At 42.4% G+C, this 20,638-nt stretch overlaps 1 protein-coding gene across 8 annotated transcripts in view; it reads right to left on the minus strand.

Moving 5' to 3' along the window:
* LOC128686925 (hornerin) overlaps positions 1 to 20,638 on the minus strand; it is a 121,795-nt gene that overhangs the window by 98,951 nt on the left and 2,206 nt on the right. For all 8 annotated transcript variants that reach the window (XM_070082598.1, XM_053774207.2, XM_053774210.2 and 5 more), the window contains exons 2-8: positions 19,632 to 19,769; positions 17,704 to 18,589; positions 14,134 to 14,207; positions 13,021 to 13,130; positions 11,615 to 11,948; positions 3,593 to 6,846; positions 2,168 to 2,256 (exon numbers count right to left, since the gene is read on the minus strand). In XM_070082598.1, coding sequence (XP_069938699.1) covers positions 2,168 to 2,256; positions 3,593 to 6,846; positions 11,615 to 11,948; positions 13,021 to 13,130; positions 14,134 to 14,207; positions 17,704 to 18,589; positions 19,632 to 19,769 — 4,885 coding nt within the window. The remainder of the gene's footprint in view (positions 1 to 2,167; positions 2,257 to 3,592; positions 6,847 to 11,614; positions 11,949 to 13,020; positions 13,131 to 14,133; positions 14,208 to 17,703; positions 18,590 to 19,631; positions 19,770 to 20,638) is intronic.

The raw sequence follows: 20,638 nt of genomic DNA on the forward strand, positions 1-20,638 counted from the left end.
ACGACTTGCAGGGGGGAGAGGGAGAGATGGGGGAAGGGGGGATAGGGAGACAGGGCAGAGAAAAGAGGAATAACATGTGGGAGAGAATGTGGGGCAGAGAAAAGAGGGAGAGGAATGTGGGGGGAAGAAAGAGAGAGAGAGAGAGAGAGAGAGAGAGAGAGAGAGAGAGAGAGAGAGAGAGAGAGAGAGAGAGAGAGAGGGTGAGAGAGAGAGGGGGGAGAGAGAGAGAGAGGGTGAGAGAGAGAGAGAGGGGGAGAGAGAGAGAGAGGGAGAGAGAGAGAGAGGGGGAGAGAGAGGGGAGAGAGAGAGAGGGGAGAGAGAGGGGGAGAGAGAGAGAGAGAGAGAGGGGAGGGGAGAGAGAGAGCAGGGGAGAGAGAGAGAGCAGGGGAGAGAGAGAGAGAGGGGGGGAGAGAGAGAGAGAGAGGGGAGGGGAGAGAGAGCAGGGGAGAGAGCAGGGGAGAGAGAGCAGGGGGAGAGAGAGCAGGGGAGAGAGAGAGGGGAGCAGGGGGAGAGAGAGAGCAAGAGAGAGAGAGCAGGGGAGAGAGAGAGCAGGGGAGAGAGAGAGAGCAGGGAGAGAGAGAGAGAGCAGGGGGAGAGAGAGAGAGCAGGGGGAGAGAGAGAGAGGGGCAGGGGAGAGAGAGAGCAGGGGAGAGAGAGAGAGCAGGGGAGAGAGAGAGAGCAGGGGAGGGGGAGAGAGAGAGATGGGGGAGAGAGAGAGAGCAGGGGAGAGACAGAGAGAAGGGGAGAGAGAGAGAGGGGAGAGAGAGAGAGCAGGGGAGAGAGAGAGAGCAGGGGGCAGGGGAGAGAGAGAGAGAGGGGCAGGGGAGAGAGAGAGAGCAGGGGAGAGAGAGAGAGAAGGGGAGAGAGAGAGAGGGGAGAGAGAGAGAGCAGGGGGAGAGAGAGAGAGCAGGGGGAGAGAGAGAGAGAGAGCAGGGGGAGAGAGAGAGCAGGGGGAGAGAGAGCAGGGGGGAGAGAGAGAGTAGGGGGAGAGAGAGAGTAGGGGGAGAGAGAGATAGGGGAGAGAGAGAGTAGGGGGAGAGAGAGAGCAGGGGGAGAGAGAGAGAGCAGGGGAGAGAGAGCAGGGGGAGAGAGAGAGGGGGAGGGGAGAGCAGGGGAGAGAGAGCAGGGGAGAGAGCAGGGGAGAGAGAGCAGGGGAGAGAGAGCAGGGGAGAGAGAGCAGGGGAGAGAGAGCAGGGGAGAGAGAGCAGGGGAGAGAGAGCAGGGGAGAGGGGAGAGAGAGCAGGGGAGAGCAGGGGAGAGAGAGAGAGAGAGAGAGAGAGAGAGAGAGAGAGAGAGAGAGAGAGAGAGAGAGAGAGGGGAGAGAGAGAGAGCAGGGGAGAGAGAGAGAGCAGGGGAGAGAGAGAGAGCAGGGGGAGAGAGAGAGCAGGGGAGAGAGAGAGAGAGGGGAGAGAGAGAGAGAGAGAGGGGAGAGGGGAGAGAGAGCAGGGGGAGGGGAGAGAGAGCAGGGGAGGGGGAGAGAGAGAGCAGGGGAGAGAGAGAGAGCAGGGGGAGAGAGAGAGCACAGGGGGAGAGAGAGAGCAGGGGGAGAGAGAGAGCAGGGGGAGAGAGAGAGAGAGAGATGTGGGTGAGAGAGAGAGAGAGAGAGAGAGAGAGAGCAGGGGGAGAGAGAGAGAGAGAGCAGGGGAGAGAGAGAGAGACAGGGGAGAGAGAGAGAGCAGGGGAGGGGAGAGAGAGAGAGAGAGCAGGGGAGAGAGAGAGCAGGGGAGAGAGAGAGAGCAGGGGAAGAGAGAGAGCAAGCAGGAGAAGACAGCAAGCAGAAGAGAGCAAGCAGAAGAGAGCAAGCAGGGGGAGAGAGAGAGAGAGCAAGCAGGGGAAGAGAGAGCAAGCAGGGGAAGAGAGAGCAAGCAGGGGAAGAGAGAGCAAGCAGGGGAAGAGAGAGCAAGCAGGGGAAGAGAGAGCAAGCAGGGGAAGAGAGAGCAAGCAGGGGAAGAGAGAGCAAGCAGGGGAAGAGAGAGCAAGCAGGGGAAGAGAGAGCAAGTAGGGGAAGAGAGAGCAAGCAGGGGAAGAGAGAGGAAGAGAGAGAGAGAGAGAGCAAGGGAAGAGAGAGAGAGCAGGGGAAGAGAGAGAGAGCAGGGAGAGAAGAGGGAAAGCAGGAAAAAGAATATCAGCCTATGTGTACACACAAGATGAATGAGTGAGGACTCACCTGAGTGACCAAAGTTACCACCACCACCGCCTCTCTCACCACCTCGGCCTCTTCCTCCTCCACTCCTTAAATCATCTTTGTTTGAAAATCTGAAGTGTGACAAACAATGCCATGTTAAACCACAAAAAGTAGCACTTTTATTCAAAAGAAATGAATCTGATTGCTTGCAACCAATCTCAGCCTGGAACAAATAATTCTGGGAATCGCTTACCAGTTTAAAGCAAACTGAATAAAATGAAAAGAATAGAAAAATGAGTATACAGTACTGTTAGTGGTGTCCAAGAGAGGCATAGGAAAACAAAAATTCTCCAAAAGAAAATTAGAGAAAGGAAAAAATCAAACTGAAAAGTTTGTGATACTTTGTTTAAATAACTCCAGAGAGTACTTCCAAAAATAAAAAAATTGTCATTAAAGTTTATTAAAGAGCAAAGGAAAAAAAGCTTATTACAGCAACTAAAGATCACGGAGCAGCTAATTTTCTGTTATAGCAGCTTAGTGTTGCAGTTCTGAAGGAAAATCCTTGTTATGTTTTAGGTGCACACCCCAGCTCTGAGGTGGATGAGAAATCTGAAACAACTTTTGACAAACATGTACTTGTGTGTTCCTCAAACCTTGTTATTTGTATACTCCTATAGTAGACTTCTTGAAGAAATTTTGAAAAGACAAGGGACTATTATTAAATGTTTAAGAAGTTGTATCTACAATACTGATAAATGAAAAGAGGAAATTTTAATTAAGAATTTAACAAATGATTTAGGCTTTACTATAAAAGAACAGGTCAGAAGGATAAAGAAACATGATAAAACACCATACTGTTAAAATTTCTATTTAAAAATCAGTAGAGATCTAGTAAGCAAAACAATTAAATTAGTAAAGTGAATGAAAACTCCAAGCAAAACAGTTCAACCCATAAAACAGACAGTGAGTAGTGAGAGATATGGATAAAAATTTGCAGATAAACTGAAGTAAAAATTTTGAGATCTACAATATACACAGAACTAATATACAACCAGCAAGAATTCTTTAAGCAATAATTTTAGGAGCTCTTTCAAGTCTTCACATGCAGACACCCAAAGATGGGACTATTATAATTATTCCTAGTGTATTAAGGAATAAGCACTAAACCCATATGGGTCATACAGTGCTGTGGTGATGTCCAAGAGTACAGGCTAGTAGAGTAGATTTGTATGGGTTCAAGATTAATGTCAAAGTTGGTGCAATAGTTTAGTGGAGGTCATGAACATATTTATTTACATGTAGCTAGTCACTTGAGATTGAGAAAATCTCCAGGTAAAGTACTGAAGAAATTTAGTACATACAGTATTTCTGTTTTACTAATTTTCCCCACCATGATTATTTCACTTTTAAATTATAATTATTACAGATTATAATCTAAACATTCAATATTACTACAATGATACATACCTATCATTATTTCCTCTCCAATCTCTACCATCACGCTGACCACCAAACTCTTTGCTATCTGCATCACGCCAGTCTCTTGACCTTCTGTCGTTGAAATCATCACGTCCTCCTCGGCCTCGGCCAGGCTGATCATTCCCACCTCGACCTCTGCCGGCTTGATCATTCCCACCTCGTCCTCTGCCAGACTGATCGTTTCCACTACGACCTCTGACATCTGGTTCGTTTCCTCCTCTACCTTTGCTGGCTTGATCACTTCCACCTCTACCTCTGCCAGCTTGATCGTTTCCACCTCGACTCCTGTCTGTTGGGTCATTTCCACCACGGCCTCTGCCGGCTTGGTCACTTCCACCTCGCCCTCTGTCAGGTTGATCATTTCCACCTCTGCCAGGTTCATCTTTTCCACCTCGGCCCCTACCTACTTGATCATTTCCACCCCTTCCTCTACCAGCTTGATCACTTCCACCTCTGCCTCTACCAGCTTGATCATTGCCACCCCTGCCTCTGCCAGCCTGATCACTTCCAACACCACCTCTGCCACCTTCATTTCCTCCTCTGCTTCCTTCATCATTTCCACCTTGACCTCTACCAGCTTCATTTCTATCCCGTCCTCTTCCAGTCTCTTCATTTCTACCTCGGCCCCTGCCACTCCGATCATTTCCACCTCGGTCTCTGCCAACTTGTCCACTTTCACCTCGACCTCTGTCACCTTGATCATTTCCACTGCGACCTCTGTCATTTTGATCATTTCCACCTCGGCCTCTTCCAGCTTGATTATTTCCACTTCGACTGTTATCACCGTCACGTTTACTAAATTCGGTCGAATGACCTCGCCCACGATCTTGTTCACTCGAGTCAGAGCCTTCTCGGCCTCGACCACTTTGATTGAAGCCTCCTTGACCCCATCTTGTTGAGCCAGAGCCTCCTCTCCCACTTGAGTTAAAGCCTCCTTTATCCCACCTGCTGGACTCGACTCCTCCAGGACCTCGCCTACCAGGGTCAGCAGAGCCTCTACCCCTTTCACCTTTGTCAAGACCTCCAGGGACTCTGTCATCTTGATCTTTTATCCCTCTTTCCACTTCCATCCCAGTTTGATTAAATCTTTCTTGACCAGGACCTCGATTATCAAAAGCACCTCGCCCTCGACCCCTCTGAGAAGGACCACCTCTATCCAAATTCTTTTGATCCAACATTCCTCTGATCTCCTTATCAATTATATTTCCCCTTCCAATGCCTTTATTTCTATCATCTCTATCAAATCCTCCCTGTATACGGTCATCTTTGTCAAATGAACTATGTTCTACTCTATCCAATAGACCTTTTCCTTGTTTATCAGTATTAATTCCTTCTGGGCCTTGTCGGACTGCTGGGAAATTTCGCCCTTGGCCTGGGGCAAAGCCTTGGTCTGGGGAGTCGAATCTTCCACGACCACGGCCCAGCTGGTCAGGCTCTCTGGACATGCCTCCTCTTCCTCGTTCAGAGGAAAATCCGCCTCTACCACCTTCTCTGAGAAAACCTTCATTGCGTTCATGCTCTGAGTCCTGATTAAAGAATCCTCTTCCTCTGTTTCCCAGATCAAATCCTCCTCTGTCACTCTTTGAATCGTAGTCACCTAGTAAAGATCCTCCTCGACCTAGTCCCCTGCCAAGTCCTTCTCTGTTTAGTCCATGATCCAAGCCACGAGCATCTGTCCCAAAGCCAAACTCTGCCCGGTCTTGTCCATGATTGAAGCCACCACGCCCTAGTCCTTGATCCTGGCCTTTGTTGAAACCACGACCTAATCCAGGAGTCTGTCCTTGATTGAAGCCACCCCTACCTAATCCTTGGTCTGGTCCTTGATTGAAGCCACCCCGACCCAATCCTTGGTCTGCTCCTTGATTAAAGCCACCACGACCCATTCCTTGGTCAGGTCCTTGACTGAAGCCACCACGTCCCATTCCTTGGTCAGGTCCTTGATTGAAGCCACCTCGACCTATTCCTTGGTCAGGTCCTTGATTGAAGCCACCACGACCCATTCCTTGGTCAGGTCCTTGATTGAAGCCACCACGACCCATTCCTTGGTCAGGTCCTTGATTGAAGCCACCTCGACCTATTCCTTGGTCAGGTCCTTGATTGAAGCCACCCCGACCTAATCCTTGATCTGATCCTTGATTGAAACCATGGCCTAAACCCTGATCAGGTCCTTGATTGAAACGACCTTGGTCCTGTCCTTGACTGAAGCCACCTCGACCTAATCCTTTGTCTGGTCCTTGATTTAAACCCCCCCGGCCTAATCCTTGGTCAGGTCCTTGACCAAAACCACGACCTAATCCTTGGTCTGATCCTTGATTCAATCCACGTCCTAATCCTTGATCAAAACCACCACGACCCATTCCTTGATCAAAGCCACCACGACCCAATCCTTGATCAAACCCACCACGACCCAATCCTTGGTCCTGTCCTTGGTTAAAACCACGACCTAATCCTTGACTTAAGCCTCCTCGTTCCTGGTTGAAACCACATGGGCCCTGCCCAGGTTTGAAATCTCCGCGGCTTTCTCCTTGGTTAAAACCGCCACGATCCTGACTGAATCTACCACGACCCAGTCCTTGGCCAAATCCTAGTTGGTCCTGATTAAATCCAAGGTCAAGATCAACCGATTTTAAACTTCTGTCATTGTGAAAACCAAAACTCCCTTGTCCAAGGCCACCACGGCTCTCTCCTTGATTAAAACCACCTCTGTCCTGGTTGAAATCAGTCCGGCCCGGTCCATCATTGAAACGTCCTCGTTCCTGGTTTAAACTTGCTCTGTCATCTTGGTTGAAGCCACCTCGCCCAAGTCCTTGATTGAATCCACCACGGTCAGGGCCCTGGCCAAAACTGTCTTGACCCAATCCCTGGTTTCCAAATCCTCTGTCTTGACCTAATCCACCAAGGCCCTGCCCATGATCGAAACCTCCTCGACCTGGATCCTGCCCAAATCTTCCTCGTCCTTGCTCTTGTCCAAATCCTCCTCTATTCTGTTCTTGACCAAATCCTCCTCTATTCTGTCCTTGTCCAAATCCTCCTCGATTTGCTTCTTGGCTAAGTCCGCCTCGACCTGAGTCCATACCAAATCCTCCACGGCCCAATTCATTCCCAAAACCACCTCGATCATTTCCTGGATTCAATCCTTGTCCTCTGGTCTGATCAAATCTTCGCTGATCTGGCATATTTTCAAAGTTACCAATATTCTGTCCATTGTCTGGTCGGCCACCGCCACCGCTGCCACCTCGATCCTGTAAGAAACATTAAAATTTAAGAATTTTAAATAAACAAAAATACAATGATAAAAATAAGCTAGTACCGTTATTTGCTTAAAAGTGTCAGGAATCTTGTAACAAAATAGGCTAAGTCAGTAAAAAAAATATTACCCATCTCTCACTATCTAGCTGCCTATCTAGAAGGAAACAGAAAAGGTCTAAAATTTGCTAATCAAACTGCAACTTTCCCTCCCAACTTTCAGAATGCAAGCATTATACTTCCTAAACATAAGTTTGGCCAACACACTTTCCCTAGAACAACCATAGATATTACCTTGTTTAACTCAACAGCAGGACCAAGTTAATTATTATCTTTGTTAGTGTTCTCGAAAATGCTAAACCTGTAAGACCATTCAGCACTACATCAATACATAATCCACACCACCTGCAAACTCAAAAACTTTATTCTGAACTGGTAACTGAACTCCCAAATCTCAGATTCATTAATAATATTTTTTTTTTTTTTTAACACATCGGGCATCTCCCACCGAGGCAGGGTGACCCAAAAAGAAACAAAAATGCTTTCATCGTCATTCAACACTTTCAACATCACTCGTACATAATCACTGTCTTTGCAGAGGCACTTGGATATGACAGTTTAGAAGTCCCTCCAAACTTCCAATATCTCAAACCCTTCCTTTCAAGTGCAGGTATTGCACTTCCCATTTCCAGGACTCAAGTCTGGCTAACCAGTTTCCCTGAATCCCTTCACAAAATATTACCCTACTCACACTCCAACAGATTGTCAGGTCCCAAAAACCATTTGTCTCCATTCAGTCCTATCTAACAAGCGCGCGCATGCTTGCTGGAAGTCCAAGCCCCTCGCCCACAAAACCTCTTTTACCCCCTCAGACCTTTTCAAGGACGACCCCTACCCCGCCTTCCTTTCCCTACAGATTTATATGCTCTCCAAGTCATTCTACTCTGTTCCATTCTTTCTAAATGACCAAACCCCTCAAGAACCCCTCTTCAGCCCTCTGACTAATACTTTTAGTAACTCCACACATCATCCTAATTTCCACACTCCAAATTCTCTGCATAATATTCACACCACACATTGCCCTTAGACATGACATCTCCACTGCCTCCAGCCACCTCCTCGCTGCAGCATTTACAACCCATGCTTCACACCATTATAAGTGTGTTGGTACCACTATACTTTCGTACATACCCCTCTTTGCCTCCATGGATAACGTTTTTGTCTCCACAGATACCTCAATGCACCATTCACCTTTTTTCCGTCATCAAGCAAAAAGTAACTGCGTCAACTCCCATTTTGTATGTGATTCCCAAAATTTCTTCTTCTTTTCTTTCAACAAACCAGCCATATCCCACCAAGGTAGGGTGGCCCAAAAAGAAAAACAAAAGTTTCTCTTTTTAAATTTAGTAATTTATACAGGAGAAGGGGTTACTAGCCCCCCTACTCCCGGCATTTTAGTCGCCTCTTACAACACGCACGGCTTACAGAGGAAGAATTCTCTTCCACTTCCCCATGGAGAAAAGAGGAAATAAAGAAGAGCAAGAACTAGAAAGAAAATAGCAGAAAACCCAGAGGGATGTGTGTATATATATGCTTGTACATGTATGTGTAGCGTGACCTAAGTGTAAGTAGAAGTAGCAAGACGTACCTGAAATCTTGCATGTTTATGAGACAGAAAAAAGAACACCAGCAATCCTACCTTCATGTAAAACAATTACAGGCTTTCGTTTTACACTCACTTGGCAGGACGGTAGTATCTCCCTGGGCGGTTGCTGTCTACCAACCTACTACCTAGGTCCCAATAATTTATTTCTACTAATTCCCCAGCACTTCTGTAACTAATTCTCATCAAATTTTGTATTGCTAGTGCTAATTTACAAATCTGATTAAGTGTTATTATGAATTTAATAGCACACAGGTGTGCTTCGTGTAATTTGTACATAGTTGTCATATACTGTGCTACCATACGAGCTAAGAGTACATCATAACGGGTGAAAAAAGGCTACCTGGTCACCAATTTTTTTTTTTTCAAATTACAGCATCAAGGAAATTCTTAAGGCGAGTGCTACAGCTGTGTCCTAAACTACAACTGTACCTCTGTTGTAAACACCTGGAAAACCATGCTGAGGACTATTATTATTCTAAGCTAAAAATATTATAAAGATTGTACTTAATCCACACATTTGAAAACATTTTGCTTTTTTTATTCATACCTTCATGAAAGGGAGGCGGTAATTTCATGCACTGGCCAGGGAGGTATACCATCTTTTAGGAGTGAAGAAGAGCAGAATGTAAGTGTGGTGGAGGTACGTGAGGCATTACGTAGAATGAAAGGGGGTAAAGCAGCTGGAACTGATGGGATCATGACAGAAATGTTAAAAGCAGGGGGGGATATAGTGTTGGAGTGGTTGGTACTTTTGTTTAATAAATGTATGAAAGAGGGGAAGGTACCTAGGGATTGGCGGAGAGCATGTATAGTCCCTTTATATAAAGGGAAAGGGGACAAAAGAGATTGTAAAAATTATAGAGGAATAAGTTTACTGAGTATACCAGGAAAAGTATACGGTAGGGTTATAATTGAAAGAATTAGAGGTAAGACAGAATGTAGAATTGCGGACGAGCAAGGAGGCTTCAGAGTGGGTAGGGGATGTGTAGATCAAGTGTTTACATTGAAACATATATGTGAACAGTATTTAGATAAAGGTAGGGAAGTTTTTATTGCATTTATGGATTTAGAAAAGGCATATGATAGAGTGGATAGAGGAGCAATGTGGCAGATGTTGCAAGTATATGGAATAGGTGGTAAGTTACTAAATGCTGTAAAGAGCTTTTATGAGGATAGTGAGGCTCAGGTTAGGGTGTGTAGAAGAGAGGGAGAATACTTCCCGGTAAAAATAGGTCTTAGACAGGGATGTGTAATGTCACCATGGTTGTTTAATATATTTATAGATGGGGTTGTAAAGGAAGTAAATGCTAGGGTGTTCGGGAGAGGGGTGGGATTAAATTATGGGGAATCAAATTCAGAATGGGAATTGACACAGTTACTTTTTGCTGATGATACTGTGCTTATGGGAGATTCTAAAGAAAAATTACAAAGGTTAGTGGATGAGTTTGAGAATGTGTGTAAAGGTAGAAAGTTGAAAGTGAACATAGAAAAGAGTAAGGTGATGCGGGTATCAAATGATTTAGATAAAGAAAAATTGGATATCAAATTGGGGAGGAGGAGTATGGAAGAAGTGAATGTTTTCAGATACTTGGGAGTTGACGTGTCGGCGGATGGATTTATGAAGGATGAGGTTAATCATAGAATTGATGAGGGAAAAAAAAAGTGAGTGGTGCGTTGAGGTATATGTGGAGTCAAAAAACGTTATCTATGGAGGCAAAGAAGGGAATGTATGAAAGTATAGTAGTACCAACACTCTTATATGGATGTGAAGCTTGGGTGGTAAATGCAGCAGCGAGGAGACGGTTGGAGGCAGTGGAGATGTCCTGTCTAAGGGCAATGTGTGGTGTAAATATTATGCAGAAAATTCGGAGTGTGGAAATTAGGAGAAGGTGTGGAGTTAATAAAAGCATTAGTCAGAGGGCAGAAGAGGGGTTGTTGAGGTGGTTTGGTCATTTAGAGAGAATGGATCAAAGTAGAATGACATGGAAAGCATATAAATCTATAGGGGAAGGAAAGAGGGGTAGGGGTCGTCCTCGAAAGGGTTGGAAAGAGGGGGTAAAGGAGGTTTTGTGGGTGAGGGGCTTGGACTTCCAGCAAGCGTGCGTGAGCGTGTTAGATAGGAGTGAATGGAGACGAATGATACTTGGGACCTGACGATCTGTTGGAGTGTGAGCAGGGTAATATTTAGTGAAGGGATTCAGGGAAACCGGTTATTTTCATATAGTCGGACTTGAGTCCTGGAAATGGGAAGTACAATGCCTGCACTTTAAAGGAGGGGTTTGGGATATTGGCAGTTTGGAGGGATATGTTGTGTATCTCTATACATATATGCTTCTAAACTGTTGTATTCTGAGCACCTCTGCAAAAGCAGTGATAATGTGTGAGTGTGGTGAAAGTGTTGAATGATGATGAAAGTATTTTCTTTTTGGGGATTTTCTTTCTTTTTTTTGGGTCACCCTGCCTCGGTGGGAGACGGCCGACTTTTTGTAAAAAAAAAAAAAAAAAAAAAAAAAAAAAAAAAAACCTTCATGTTTGCATCACAAACTTCCAGACATTTACATGGCATACGAAAAGGAACCTTGCAGCAAGGAGGATGAAACAATGAAATGTCTTTTCTAAGAATATGCAGTGTGAATATTATGTAGAAAAAAAAAAAAAAACCTAATTCAGAAAAACAGAAGGGGGTTGAAATAGTTTAATCATGAAAATCTAAGTGTTACAGAGGGGCATACAAAGAGGTTTATAAAGTTAGATCTAGATTGTATGTGAAAGTGGTGATGGAGTGTAGGCATTTTGATATTTAGCAAAATATGTGAGCTAGTTAAGATTGGAGGAGGAAAGTGATTTACGAGACTTCACATGCTGCTGGAGTGAGCAAAAATTTCTATGTACATACAAGATTTAGGGAATCCAGCTTGCCAAAGAACTCTAAAGTAATGCCTGTACTCCGAAAATGGTGTAGAAGAATTGTGGTTTGGTGTAAACATTGAAACAAATTGAGTCCACACTTCTGAAAAGATAGCTGGAAAATAATGCCAAATCTAATGAGGTCATAAACCTTAAGAAATGAACACAACAAAAAGACTTAAAAAACCTACCTGAGACCACGGCCAATTGCTGCCTTGCCAATCTCTGTCTTGTTCACCATGAGGCTTTCTTTGCCATTCTCCTGGCTCTCTCTGATTCAAATCTTTCCAGTCATTTGGTCCCATAGGTTTTTTTGGATCTAGTCCAGGAGGTTGACCTGTAGCAGTGATGGGTGCTGCAGGTGTGGTGCCAGCAGCAGATGTACTGTTGTTGGCACTACTTGGACCATCTACACCAGTTTTTGTTTCCATCTGTCCTTGAGTGAATTGCTCTAGTTTTGTCTTACGAATGTCATCTCTCTTTGCCAACAGTTCATTTCGCCATCTAGACCAATCTTCTTCATATCTTTAGAAAGGAAATATGCAAACACTTTATATTATATATACATGTACATAGAAATGTAACCTACAGAATATTGCACCAATATTTAAATATTTTAGCACAAATGAAATCAAGACAATATTCTACCTTATTGATAACTAAAGTTACAACTGCACAGCCTGAATACAACACTAGTCTTGGATTATAAAATTACCTTGAATGTTAAAGAAAGTCCACTATTTGTCTACTATTTCTTCCAACACAGGTTTTAATCTGCCAATTTCTGATCCGTCTTCAACTTTTTTTACTCGCAATTTGTAACCACTCTCAGTACATCTCCCTATCTTCATCAAGAATGGAGGAAACAGGGAAGAAAAACATAGGAAACGGGGATTACTATTATATTCGTGGGAAAGCGCTAAACCAGCTAGGGTCATATAGCACCTGGGAGAATGAGAGGCATTTAGCTTCAATCCAAGGAAGGGGAGGGCAGGTCCAATTCCTTGGATTAAGAGCCCCTCACCAGCATCGTGGAACAAGCCTTGAGGGAAAGGGATTGGGGAACAAAAATGTATGTAATTGGAAACAAATGCAGGAAATGGGGAACAAAAAAAAGGAGGGGGGGAAAGGATAGAACATAAGAAAGAAGGAACACTGCAGCAGGCCTACTGGCCCATATGAGGCAGGTCCAAGTCTCCTACCTGCTTAAGCCAATGCCCTAACCTAGTTAGGTCAGGTCACATTCACTTAACCCTTAAACTGTCCAAACGTAGATCTACGTTTTTTCAACATTTGAAAGTATGTAAAAAAAGTAATCTTTTCTTTTTTTACATTTGAAAATGTGTAAAAAAACTTTGATCTTTTTTTTTTTTGTTATATTTGAAAATATGTAAAAATACGTAGATCTACTTTTGGAGCACTACGAACGTGAACGTAAATTTGTTTGGACAGTTTAAGGGTTAAGGAAGGAGCAAGGCATCTGACCTAGTAGCACGAGCTAGTCAGGTCCAACTCACACCCACCCGCACCCACTCATGTATTTATCTAACCTATTTTTAAAATTACACAAAGAAGGAAATATTTATCCTGTACTTACTTCCTGAGGGCACTTTTGTCAGGGTGAGTCTTGTTCTCTTCTTGCCACTGTTTAAACTGTTTCTCCCAATTGACAAACTGCCTGTCAAACTCCTTCAATTCAGCATCATTCTAAAATGACAAAAAATATTTAGAAATTCTTTAATTAAAAACGAAGAGTAATCTTTGGATAACCCGTAAAAGACAATAATATCTAACTGTGAAATGTGTATGTTCATAAGCAGTTTATATAAAGGAATAAGCCTGTTATTGTGGCACACAGTCATACTGGAAAATATAAGACAAGCATAGGCTACTGAAAGCCGAAATCCACAATGTATTTTGTTTCTCTCATTTGTGTGTTGTTCTTCCTCTGATTCTTTCTATTCATGATTTTATTTCCTTTTCAATACAGCGAAAAAACAAAAATGGCTTTATCTCTGCCAACAGCGACCCTTAAAAGTTTAAACCATTTGCAATCTCCTTAGTTTCTTGACCAATACTGGTTCAGTGAATTTTTGTCTTAGCTAACATTACCTGTTCTTCTGTCTGTCTTTTCTCTAGTAAATTTTAAAAAACTTATCTTTAATCTTAGATTTAAGTTCTTCCAGACCTTTTCCTCTCCTTCTTTAAGCCTTTGTTGACACATTTAGAAATATCTTGTGCTAGATGCACTTCCTGTTCTAATTGTTGTATATGCAGATTGGTGTCCAAATTGAAGGTAACATGATAAAGATACCTATGCAAGACCTTCTGCCACCAGATGAATGGAAAAACAGGAATATGAACACAATGTACAAAACACTCTGAAACAGTAGACAGCCTATTTACCATGAATATAACACTAAGTCATGGTTGGAAATTAAGTATCCAAATGAGTCACAGGGATATCAAAAAGCCATCTTAAACATACGGCTGATGCGTACATTTAAGACGGAATGAACCGAACTAGGAGGAAGCAGACTCCATACGAAGTTAGAAAATCTATAACAGTGCTTACTCACATAATTCTGTCAATTACTAAAAGGTGGGACCAAAAGTTCAGTATCAAATTTTAAAAGATGAGACCAGGAGCTTGAGCTCATCCCTCACAAATTAAAAATAGAAAGTTACAGTATGCTCAAAAACAGCTCACCTTTTCATCAAACTTGGATTCGGCATCAAAGTTCCTGTGTGTTGACTGCTGTCCAAAGGAATTTCCTTGTCCCTCTATAACAAAAAAAAAAGACAAAAAAAGTTTAGTGTATTAGAAAGCATGTGACTGGAAAACTATAATATTCATGGGGAGCACAGGGGTCACACAAGTCCTTAAGAATGGGAGGTAATCAAATTTCATCCAAGGATGGGAAGATACCTCCAATTCTTTAGATCAATGGCCCTTCACCAGGATGACAGCACATCTACCCCTTAAAGGCTAACAGTGAAAAGACTTAAAGATATGAACACATAGGCACTCAAGTCTTACAATTTCATTATTTTTTACTTGTAATAACACAATTGCAAACAAACCAGGGAACGGGTGGGGTTTGAACCCACAGCAAGCAAGTCGTATAACTCCAGTCCAGTGCGTAAGCCATTCGGCCAACTGACTGCAGTAAGATTCATCCAACTAGGTATGCTGGCTGAATCTTATTGTAGACAGCTGGCCTAGTGGTTCACACACTGGCCTGGAGTTTTACGACTTGTCTGCCCTGGGTTCAAACCCCACTTGTTCTGTGGTTTGGTTAATTTTTTACTGTTTTAGCTTGGCAAACTTGTAGTCACACATTGGTCTAATTCAACAGGCTAATACAGGTCCTCCATCACAAATCCAGCATCAACGGGACCTGTAGTGTGCCAGATTACCTAGTTTGCCGGATTACAGAGTGGTTAGGTTAGAATACACTTATTAAAATTAACCAACTTGACTTACACAAAGTTCATTGAACATCGGCAAAAATCGAACATTTCCGCTACTTTGAGCTCAATTTCAAGGTACTTTCATCATGAAAGCAATTAAAATCACATCTATTTCTGTAATATATCTTCCATTCTATCAAATGAGACCAAAGAAACGAGAATACAACCATAAAAAAAAACATATGAAAATATACCACAAAGAGGCGGCTAATGGCTGAGAAGTGAGCTCCCTTATTTATCGTCCGTCTTTTTTATTTTTGGTGTACGTTAAGAAGCATATTTCCATCATACATTGCCCAAGTTTCAATGAGAAAGCCCAACAAACAACTGAGAAAAAAAACGATATTTACCAAAAATCATGGCAAACCCAAGCCAGGTACTGGAAATAAGTCACTTTGTCTGACTTTTTTGGGTTATCCTAGGTTCTCTATACATACGCTGATATGTATGACAATCTATGTAACTGTATTTGTGTATAGTACCTGAATAAACTTACTTCTAGTCTGTCGACTGAGTACAAGAAACCACCCATTCACCTATTTCAACTACCCAATAAAGTGGTCAGAAATTGGCAATTTGGCCAATTTCACAGATGCCAATTTCAAAATAGGGTCCAGAATAGACAATGCAGACATTCCTGGTACTAAAATAACATTTTCTCTGTTCATTAGTCATGGCTACAGGCCCCCTCTTATATTACTCTTCCTTACCATTTGGAATTTTTATTCACGCAAAAAAAATAGAAGATTTACTGTTATGCAGACAACTGCATTATTGTAATAATTGTATCAATAATGTCAACCCATTCTTGACTGCGTATTGAAATTTGGACTGGCAGGTGGACAGGTATTGGACGGTGATGTCATTTGCTTACTCGAGAATCACTAAAGAATATAACTTTTCTGCTACTGTGAGTGCAATTTCAAGGTACTTTTCATCATGAAAGCAATCAAAATCATATCTATTTCTGTAATATATCTTCCATTCTATCAAATGAGACCGAGAAAACGAGAATATAACCAAAAAAAACATATAAAAATATACCGCTAAGCGGCCGCTAATGGCTGAGAAGTGAACTCCGCTATTTATGGTCTGGTTTCTTTCATTTTTAGTGTACATTAAGAAGTATCTTTCCATCATACATTGCCCAAGTTTCAATAAGATAACCCAACAAACAAATGAGAAAATAACAACAACAATAATAATAATAATTTACTACATGTACATGTATATGGGATAGACATAGCAGACATCAGTGACATACTACTACATAGAAAGCCACTTGTTATGAAGAGTATTTCAAGCAAATTAGGTCAGGGTCCCAGGATAACACCCACACCAGTCGACTAACACCCAGGTACCCATTTACTGATGGGCGAACATAGACAACAGGTGTAAAGAAACACGCCCAATGTTTCTACCCTGGCTGGGAATCGAATATTTACCAAAAATCATATATGGCTAACCCAAGCCAGGTACTAGAAACAAGCCACGTTGTTTGACATTTTTGGGTTATCCTAGGTTCTCTACACATATGCTGCTCTGTGTGGTAATCTATATAGAGAAAATAGCTTTTTTTGTTTCAGGTTTATGGTGCAGTACGAGTGTATATCAGTTAGCCCTGTGCTACATTCCGTTTTCTCTAATATAAGCCCCCAAGACAGGGATAGGAGAATGGTACTTGTATCTCGTAACCTCTTCATACCTCTGTCGAACTGCTTGGTATTATGCCAAATACTATTCATTCTGGAGTATTTAACATGTTTTATGTTATTTATATTGTTTATTATGTCATATTAGATCAATTGTGATAGGCAATATGCTGTAGTGTTGATATTAGCATAATAATAAAGCATATTCTCCTACATCACGAGACTGAGCTCATGGCAACTGACAGTGGCTTCAAAGCCACCTTATCTTTAATGGACACTGTACTGTGTAGGTGCTTTACACAACGAAAAGCATTTCTTTTATTCACTGGAACCAGGGCTAGGGCTAAAAGTAAGCAGGTTATAACAATAAATGGAAAAAAAGAAATTAGAATGACTTATGCAGCAAGTAGCACCACCAAACAGTACCAGTAGGTTGGTGTGGCGACCCTGGAAATTTTAAATTATGCTAGCCGAAATTAAAACCGAATAACTGACTGAAGGATTTGTGATGGCGGACCTGTAATTTCAACATTATGTAAATTAATTCTTTGATAAATCTGATTGGTTACTGCAAAAGCAAAGCAAACATGTTGCTTTAATGTCTGCAGATTTACAGTGTTCTGCACATTTGACCTATATCACTTACCGGGGAAGAGAGAGTGTTTAAAATAAGGCTTTTTACTAAAATGTTACCCTTCCACTATAAAACTATAATCAGGAAAACATGTTTAAATTTAACACCATTTAACTACTGTGATTACATTCACAAGAGGATGGGGTAGGTTGACCTTATCATCTAAAAGTTCAGGGAATGGGAGGTAAGTAGGTTCAATAAAGAGCAGTACCAAAATAACCCGCACATAATAGACAAACTGTCTAATTAATAGTTCAAGTCAGACAGATGTCATTCACCTGTGTGCAGGTTATTTGTGAGTCAGGTTTAATCCCAAGAGAGGATAATTCCAATTCCTTGGATCAAGAGCTCCCCCTCTGGCATCAAAGCTTGAGAGAACACCACTTTGCCACATTTCTAAATTTCAGATTTTTTCATTATATAGTATTATGTAAAATGCATGCATTTATCAAGTCCTTAACACTGAACACTTATTTTATATTAAAAATACGTAGAACAATAATCACAATAAAATACATACGGTCTGGGCCAGGGTGATATCCTCCCCTGTCTTGAGCTCCAGCATGATCCCCCATATAACTGCTACCACCGCCCTGGTTTTTAGAATTTTGTCCCCGATTGTAAGAATCCCATGAAGAATCTGTCCGGTTGCCACGCTCAGAGTAGTCTCCCCACGGCTGATTACTCTCACTTGGGGCCCCACTTCTACCTTGACCACTTCCAGGGGTCCAATTTTGAGAACCTTGGTTATTCCCATACTGACTCGAACCTTTGCCCCAGGGATTATTACCCCAGTCTCCTTCACGATTCATTGGTTGGTTCGAATCATAATTCTGTCTATTTGGTGCCCCATGGCCACTCCATCCTCCCCCACTTCCTCCACCTCGTGCCATGCCACCTCTGTCATTTTCCTGTCCTTTCATTCCAGGGGACTCATTCAGGGACCCAGGAATCTGTCCCACAGATGATTTGTCTTGAGACGAGTCCTGTGGTTTTCCTTTGGAATCAGCAGAATCCTTAAGTGAGTCAGGATGTGCTCCCAGTAAACCTTCCCCTCCTGTTTTTAAAGGACCACCCTGAGACTTTTCTGGCTTCTCCTCTTCCTCAGGTGGTGGGGGTGGTGGTGGTTCATCTGGTGGTGGGGGGTCTTTAGGGGGGGAGACATTTGGGGGAGCCACATTACTGGAGGCTCCACCAGATGTAGAACTACTGGCATTTGCAGCACTTGAAGGGGTGGTAGATGTTCCGCCAGATTGTGGACCACCAGCACTGGCAGAACTATTGGAAGGTAAGTTTGGTGGTGGAATACTTGTATCTTGGTGGGAGTTATCAAGGGTGGGGGGAGGTACAGACATCATTGGCACCACTCCTGATGTGTTGCCATACAAGCCATACATGCCATAAACCTGTAAATAAACAAACAAACAAAAAATTCTCAACTTCGAAATTAGAAATTGTTGTTCTGCTTTGATTTGATTTGAATTTTTCTTTTAAGCCATTTATTGAAAATGTTAATTTCTACTGGGAGTCACAAACCTTTTACTGTAGAGGTGTCCTAAAACCCAGTTCACATTCTCTGAGTAATCATGCAGTTTAGTATATAAACAAGATCGTTTTGCATTATTATTATTATTATCACTATTTTTACAGGGAAGTGCTAAAAACATAGAATAATCATGTTTGTTCAGGGTAATCAGGTTTAAGCTAAAGCTGCTTCAATTCATTGAATCAAGAACCCTTCACTGGCACTAAGGTTACCCCATTCTTCTTGAAGGGGGAAAACCTTGTACAGTACAGTATTTCATTTATGTACAAAAATAATAAAATTAAATGAACATCATGAAATTAAACCGTTTCACATAGCACTTTATATCCAATTCCATACTTCTTAACATTAAATGACACACGAAGAAATTATGTATGAAAAACTTTAGACAAAGAAAATTTTTACCGGGATTCTAGTCCAGAAGGTTAGTAACCCCAGATAACCCAAGGAAGCCACCTGATGGCTTATATCTATTAAGGTCCCCTGGTTTTCTTTCCCAGGATGAAACCCATGAGTTCATTAGTATCCAGATACCTATTTACTGTTACATGAACAAAGGAAACAGTTTATGGAAACGTGCTAGTCTCCACTCAATTCAGGCCTGAACCTGGCTCCTTCAGTCAAGAGCTGAAGACACTCCCTCTGGGCCTTGAGCCACCTTCATTCACATTAGACCAGAATGTACTTACTATAAAGTCTGCTGGTGACTAAATTTGTCCAAAACATGACACTAGTGCCAGTTAGTGCTTCTTCTTTGTTGTGGGAAGCCATTAACCTTCTTATTAGCATACATATCAATAATTTTTAACAATTATGATGTTGAAATAGCCATGATACAGCCTACAAAGGAGCATTTTATTATAACCTAGGCTATCAACAATTACTGAAAGGTATATACTTACCCCTGTTTGACCCCATATCCATGGGTTGGCAGCAGCAGCAGCAGCAGCAGCAGTGCTCTGTTGCCACTGTTCCGCATGTTGTTGCTGGTATGCTGCTGAATACTGCTGTGCTTGCTGCTCTAGAACACTCAAAGACTCCTGCAACAATGTAACAATACAATGCCTCTATACACAATTCTATATTTCACTGATACTAGAATTAAAGATACATCATTTACAGTGACAGTATTACATTAGGCCACCACAGACATAAGTCGCTGACTTTTTTTTGGGTTATCCTAAGTATATTACACTTGCTATTAGGTATGATAATTGTACTTATGTATACCTGTATCTAAATGACCTTCCTTACACCGAGACTCACGAAATCATGACACGATTGGCTGTGGTATGGTTTGTTTACCTTCCTTACACTGTGGTTTGTGGCATCACCTGCATGCAACCGAATGACCCAGGATTGATCCCAGGATGAGCAGAAACATGAAAGCAGCACCACAGCAGGCCTACTGGCCCATACCAGGCAAGTCCAACTCACTATATCCTTTCTAAATCTAAATTTTTTCCAACTTGTACCTGTTACCTCTATTCACTCAGCAATAAGTAGGTACCAGTGTGTTTGGCGACTGTTGTGGGTAGGGTTGGATTATTATTTATTATTATAATCAAGGGAGAAGCGCTAAACCCGTAGGACTATACAGCACCTGTGAGGGGGAAGGATGGAAGGTATTCAGGGTTAATTCAGGTCCCTGGAGCACAGACCCAGGTCCCTAGATCAAGAGCCCCTCACCAGTATCAAGGGACCTTCCTTGAGGGCAGGTAGGGTTGGAATAATACCAATTTTTTTTTTTATAATACCAATGCTCAATTTTAGGCCAAAATAAATGCCATCAAAATTAGCTGATACACAAATACCAATATTGATACACTCCAAGTGGGTAATCCTGGGAAAGATTACTGTTACATACATAGGGAATGTGCTGAACTCATAGGGGTCATACAAAGCCTGG

Source organism: Cherax quadricarinatus, chromosome 7, assembly GCF_038502225.1.
Source record: "Cherax quadricarinatus isolate ZL_2023a chromosome 7, ASM3850222v1, whole genome shotgun sequence".
In the NCBI taxonomy this organism is placed as follows: domain Eukaryota; kingdom Metazoa; phylum Arthropoda; class Malacostraca; order Decapoda; family Parastacidae; genus Cherax; species Cherax quadricarinatus.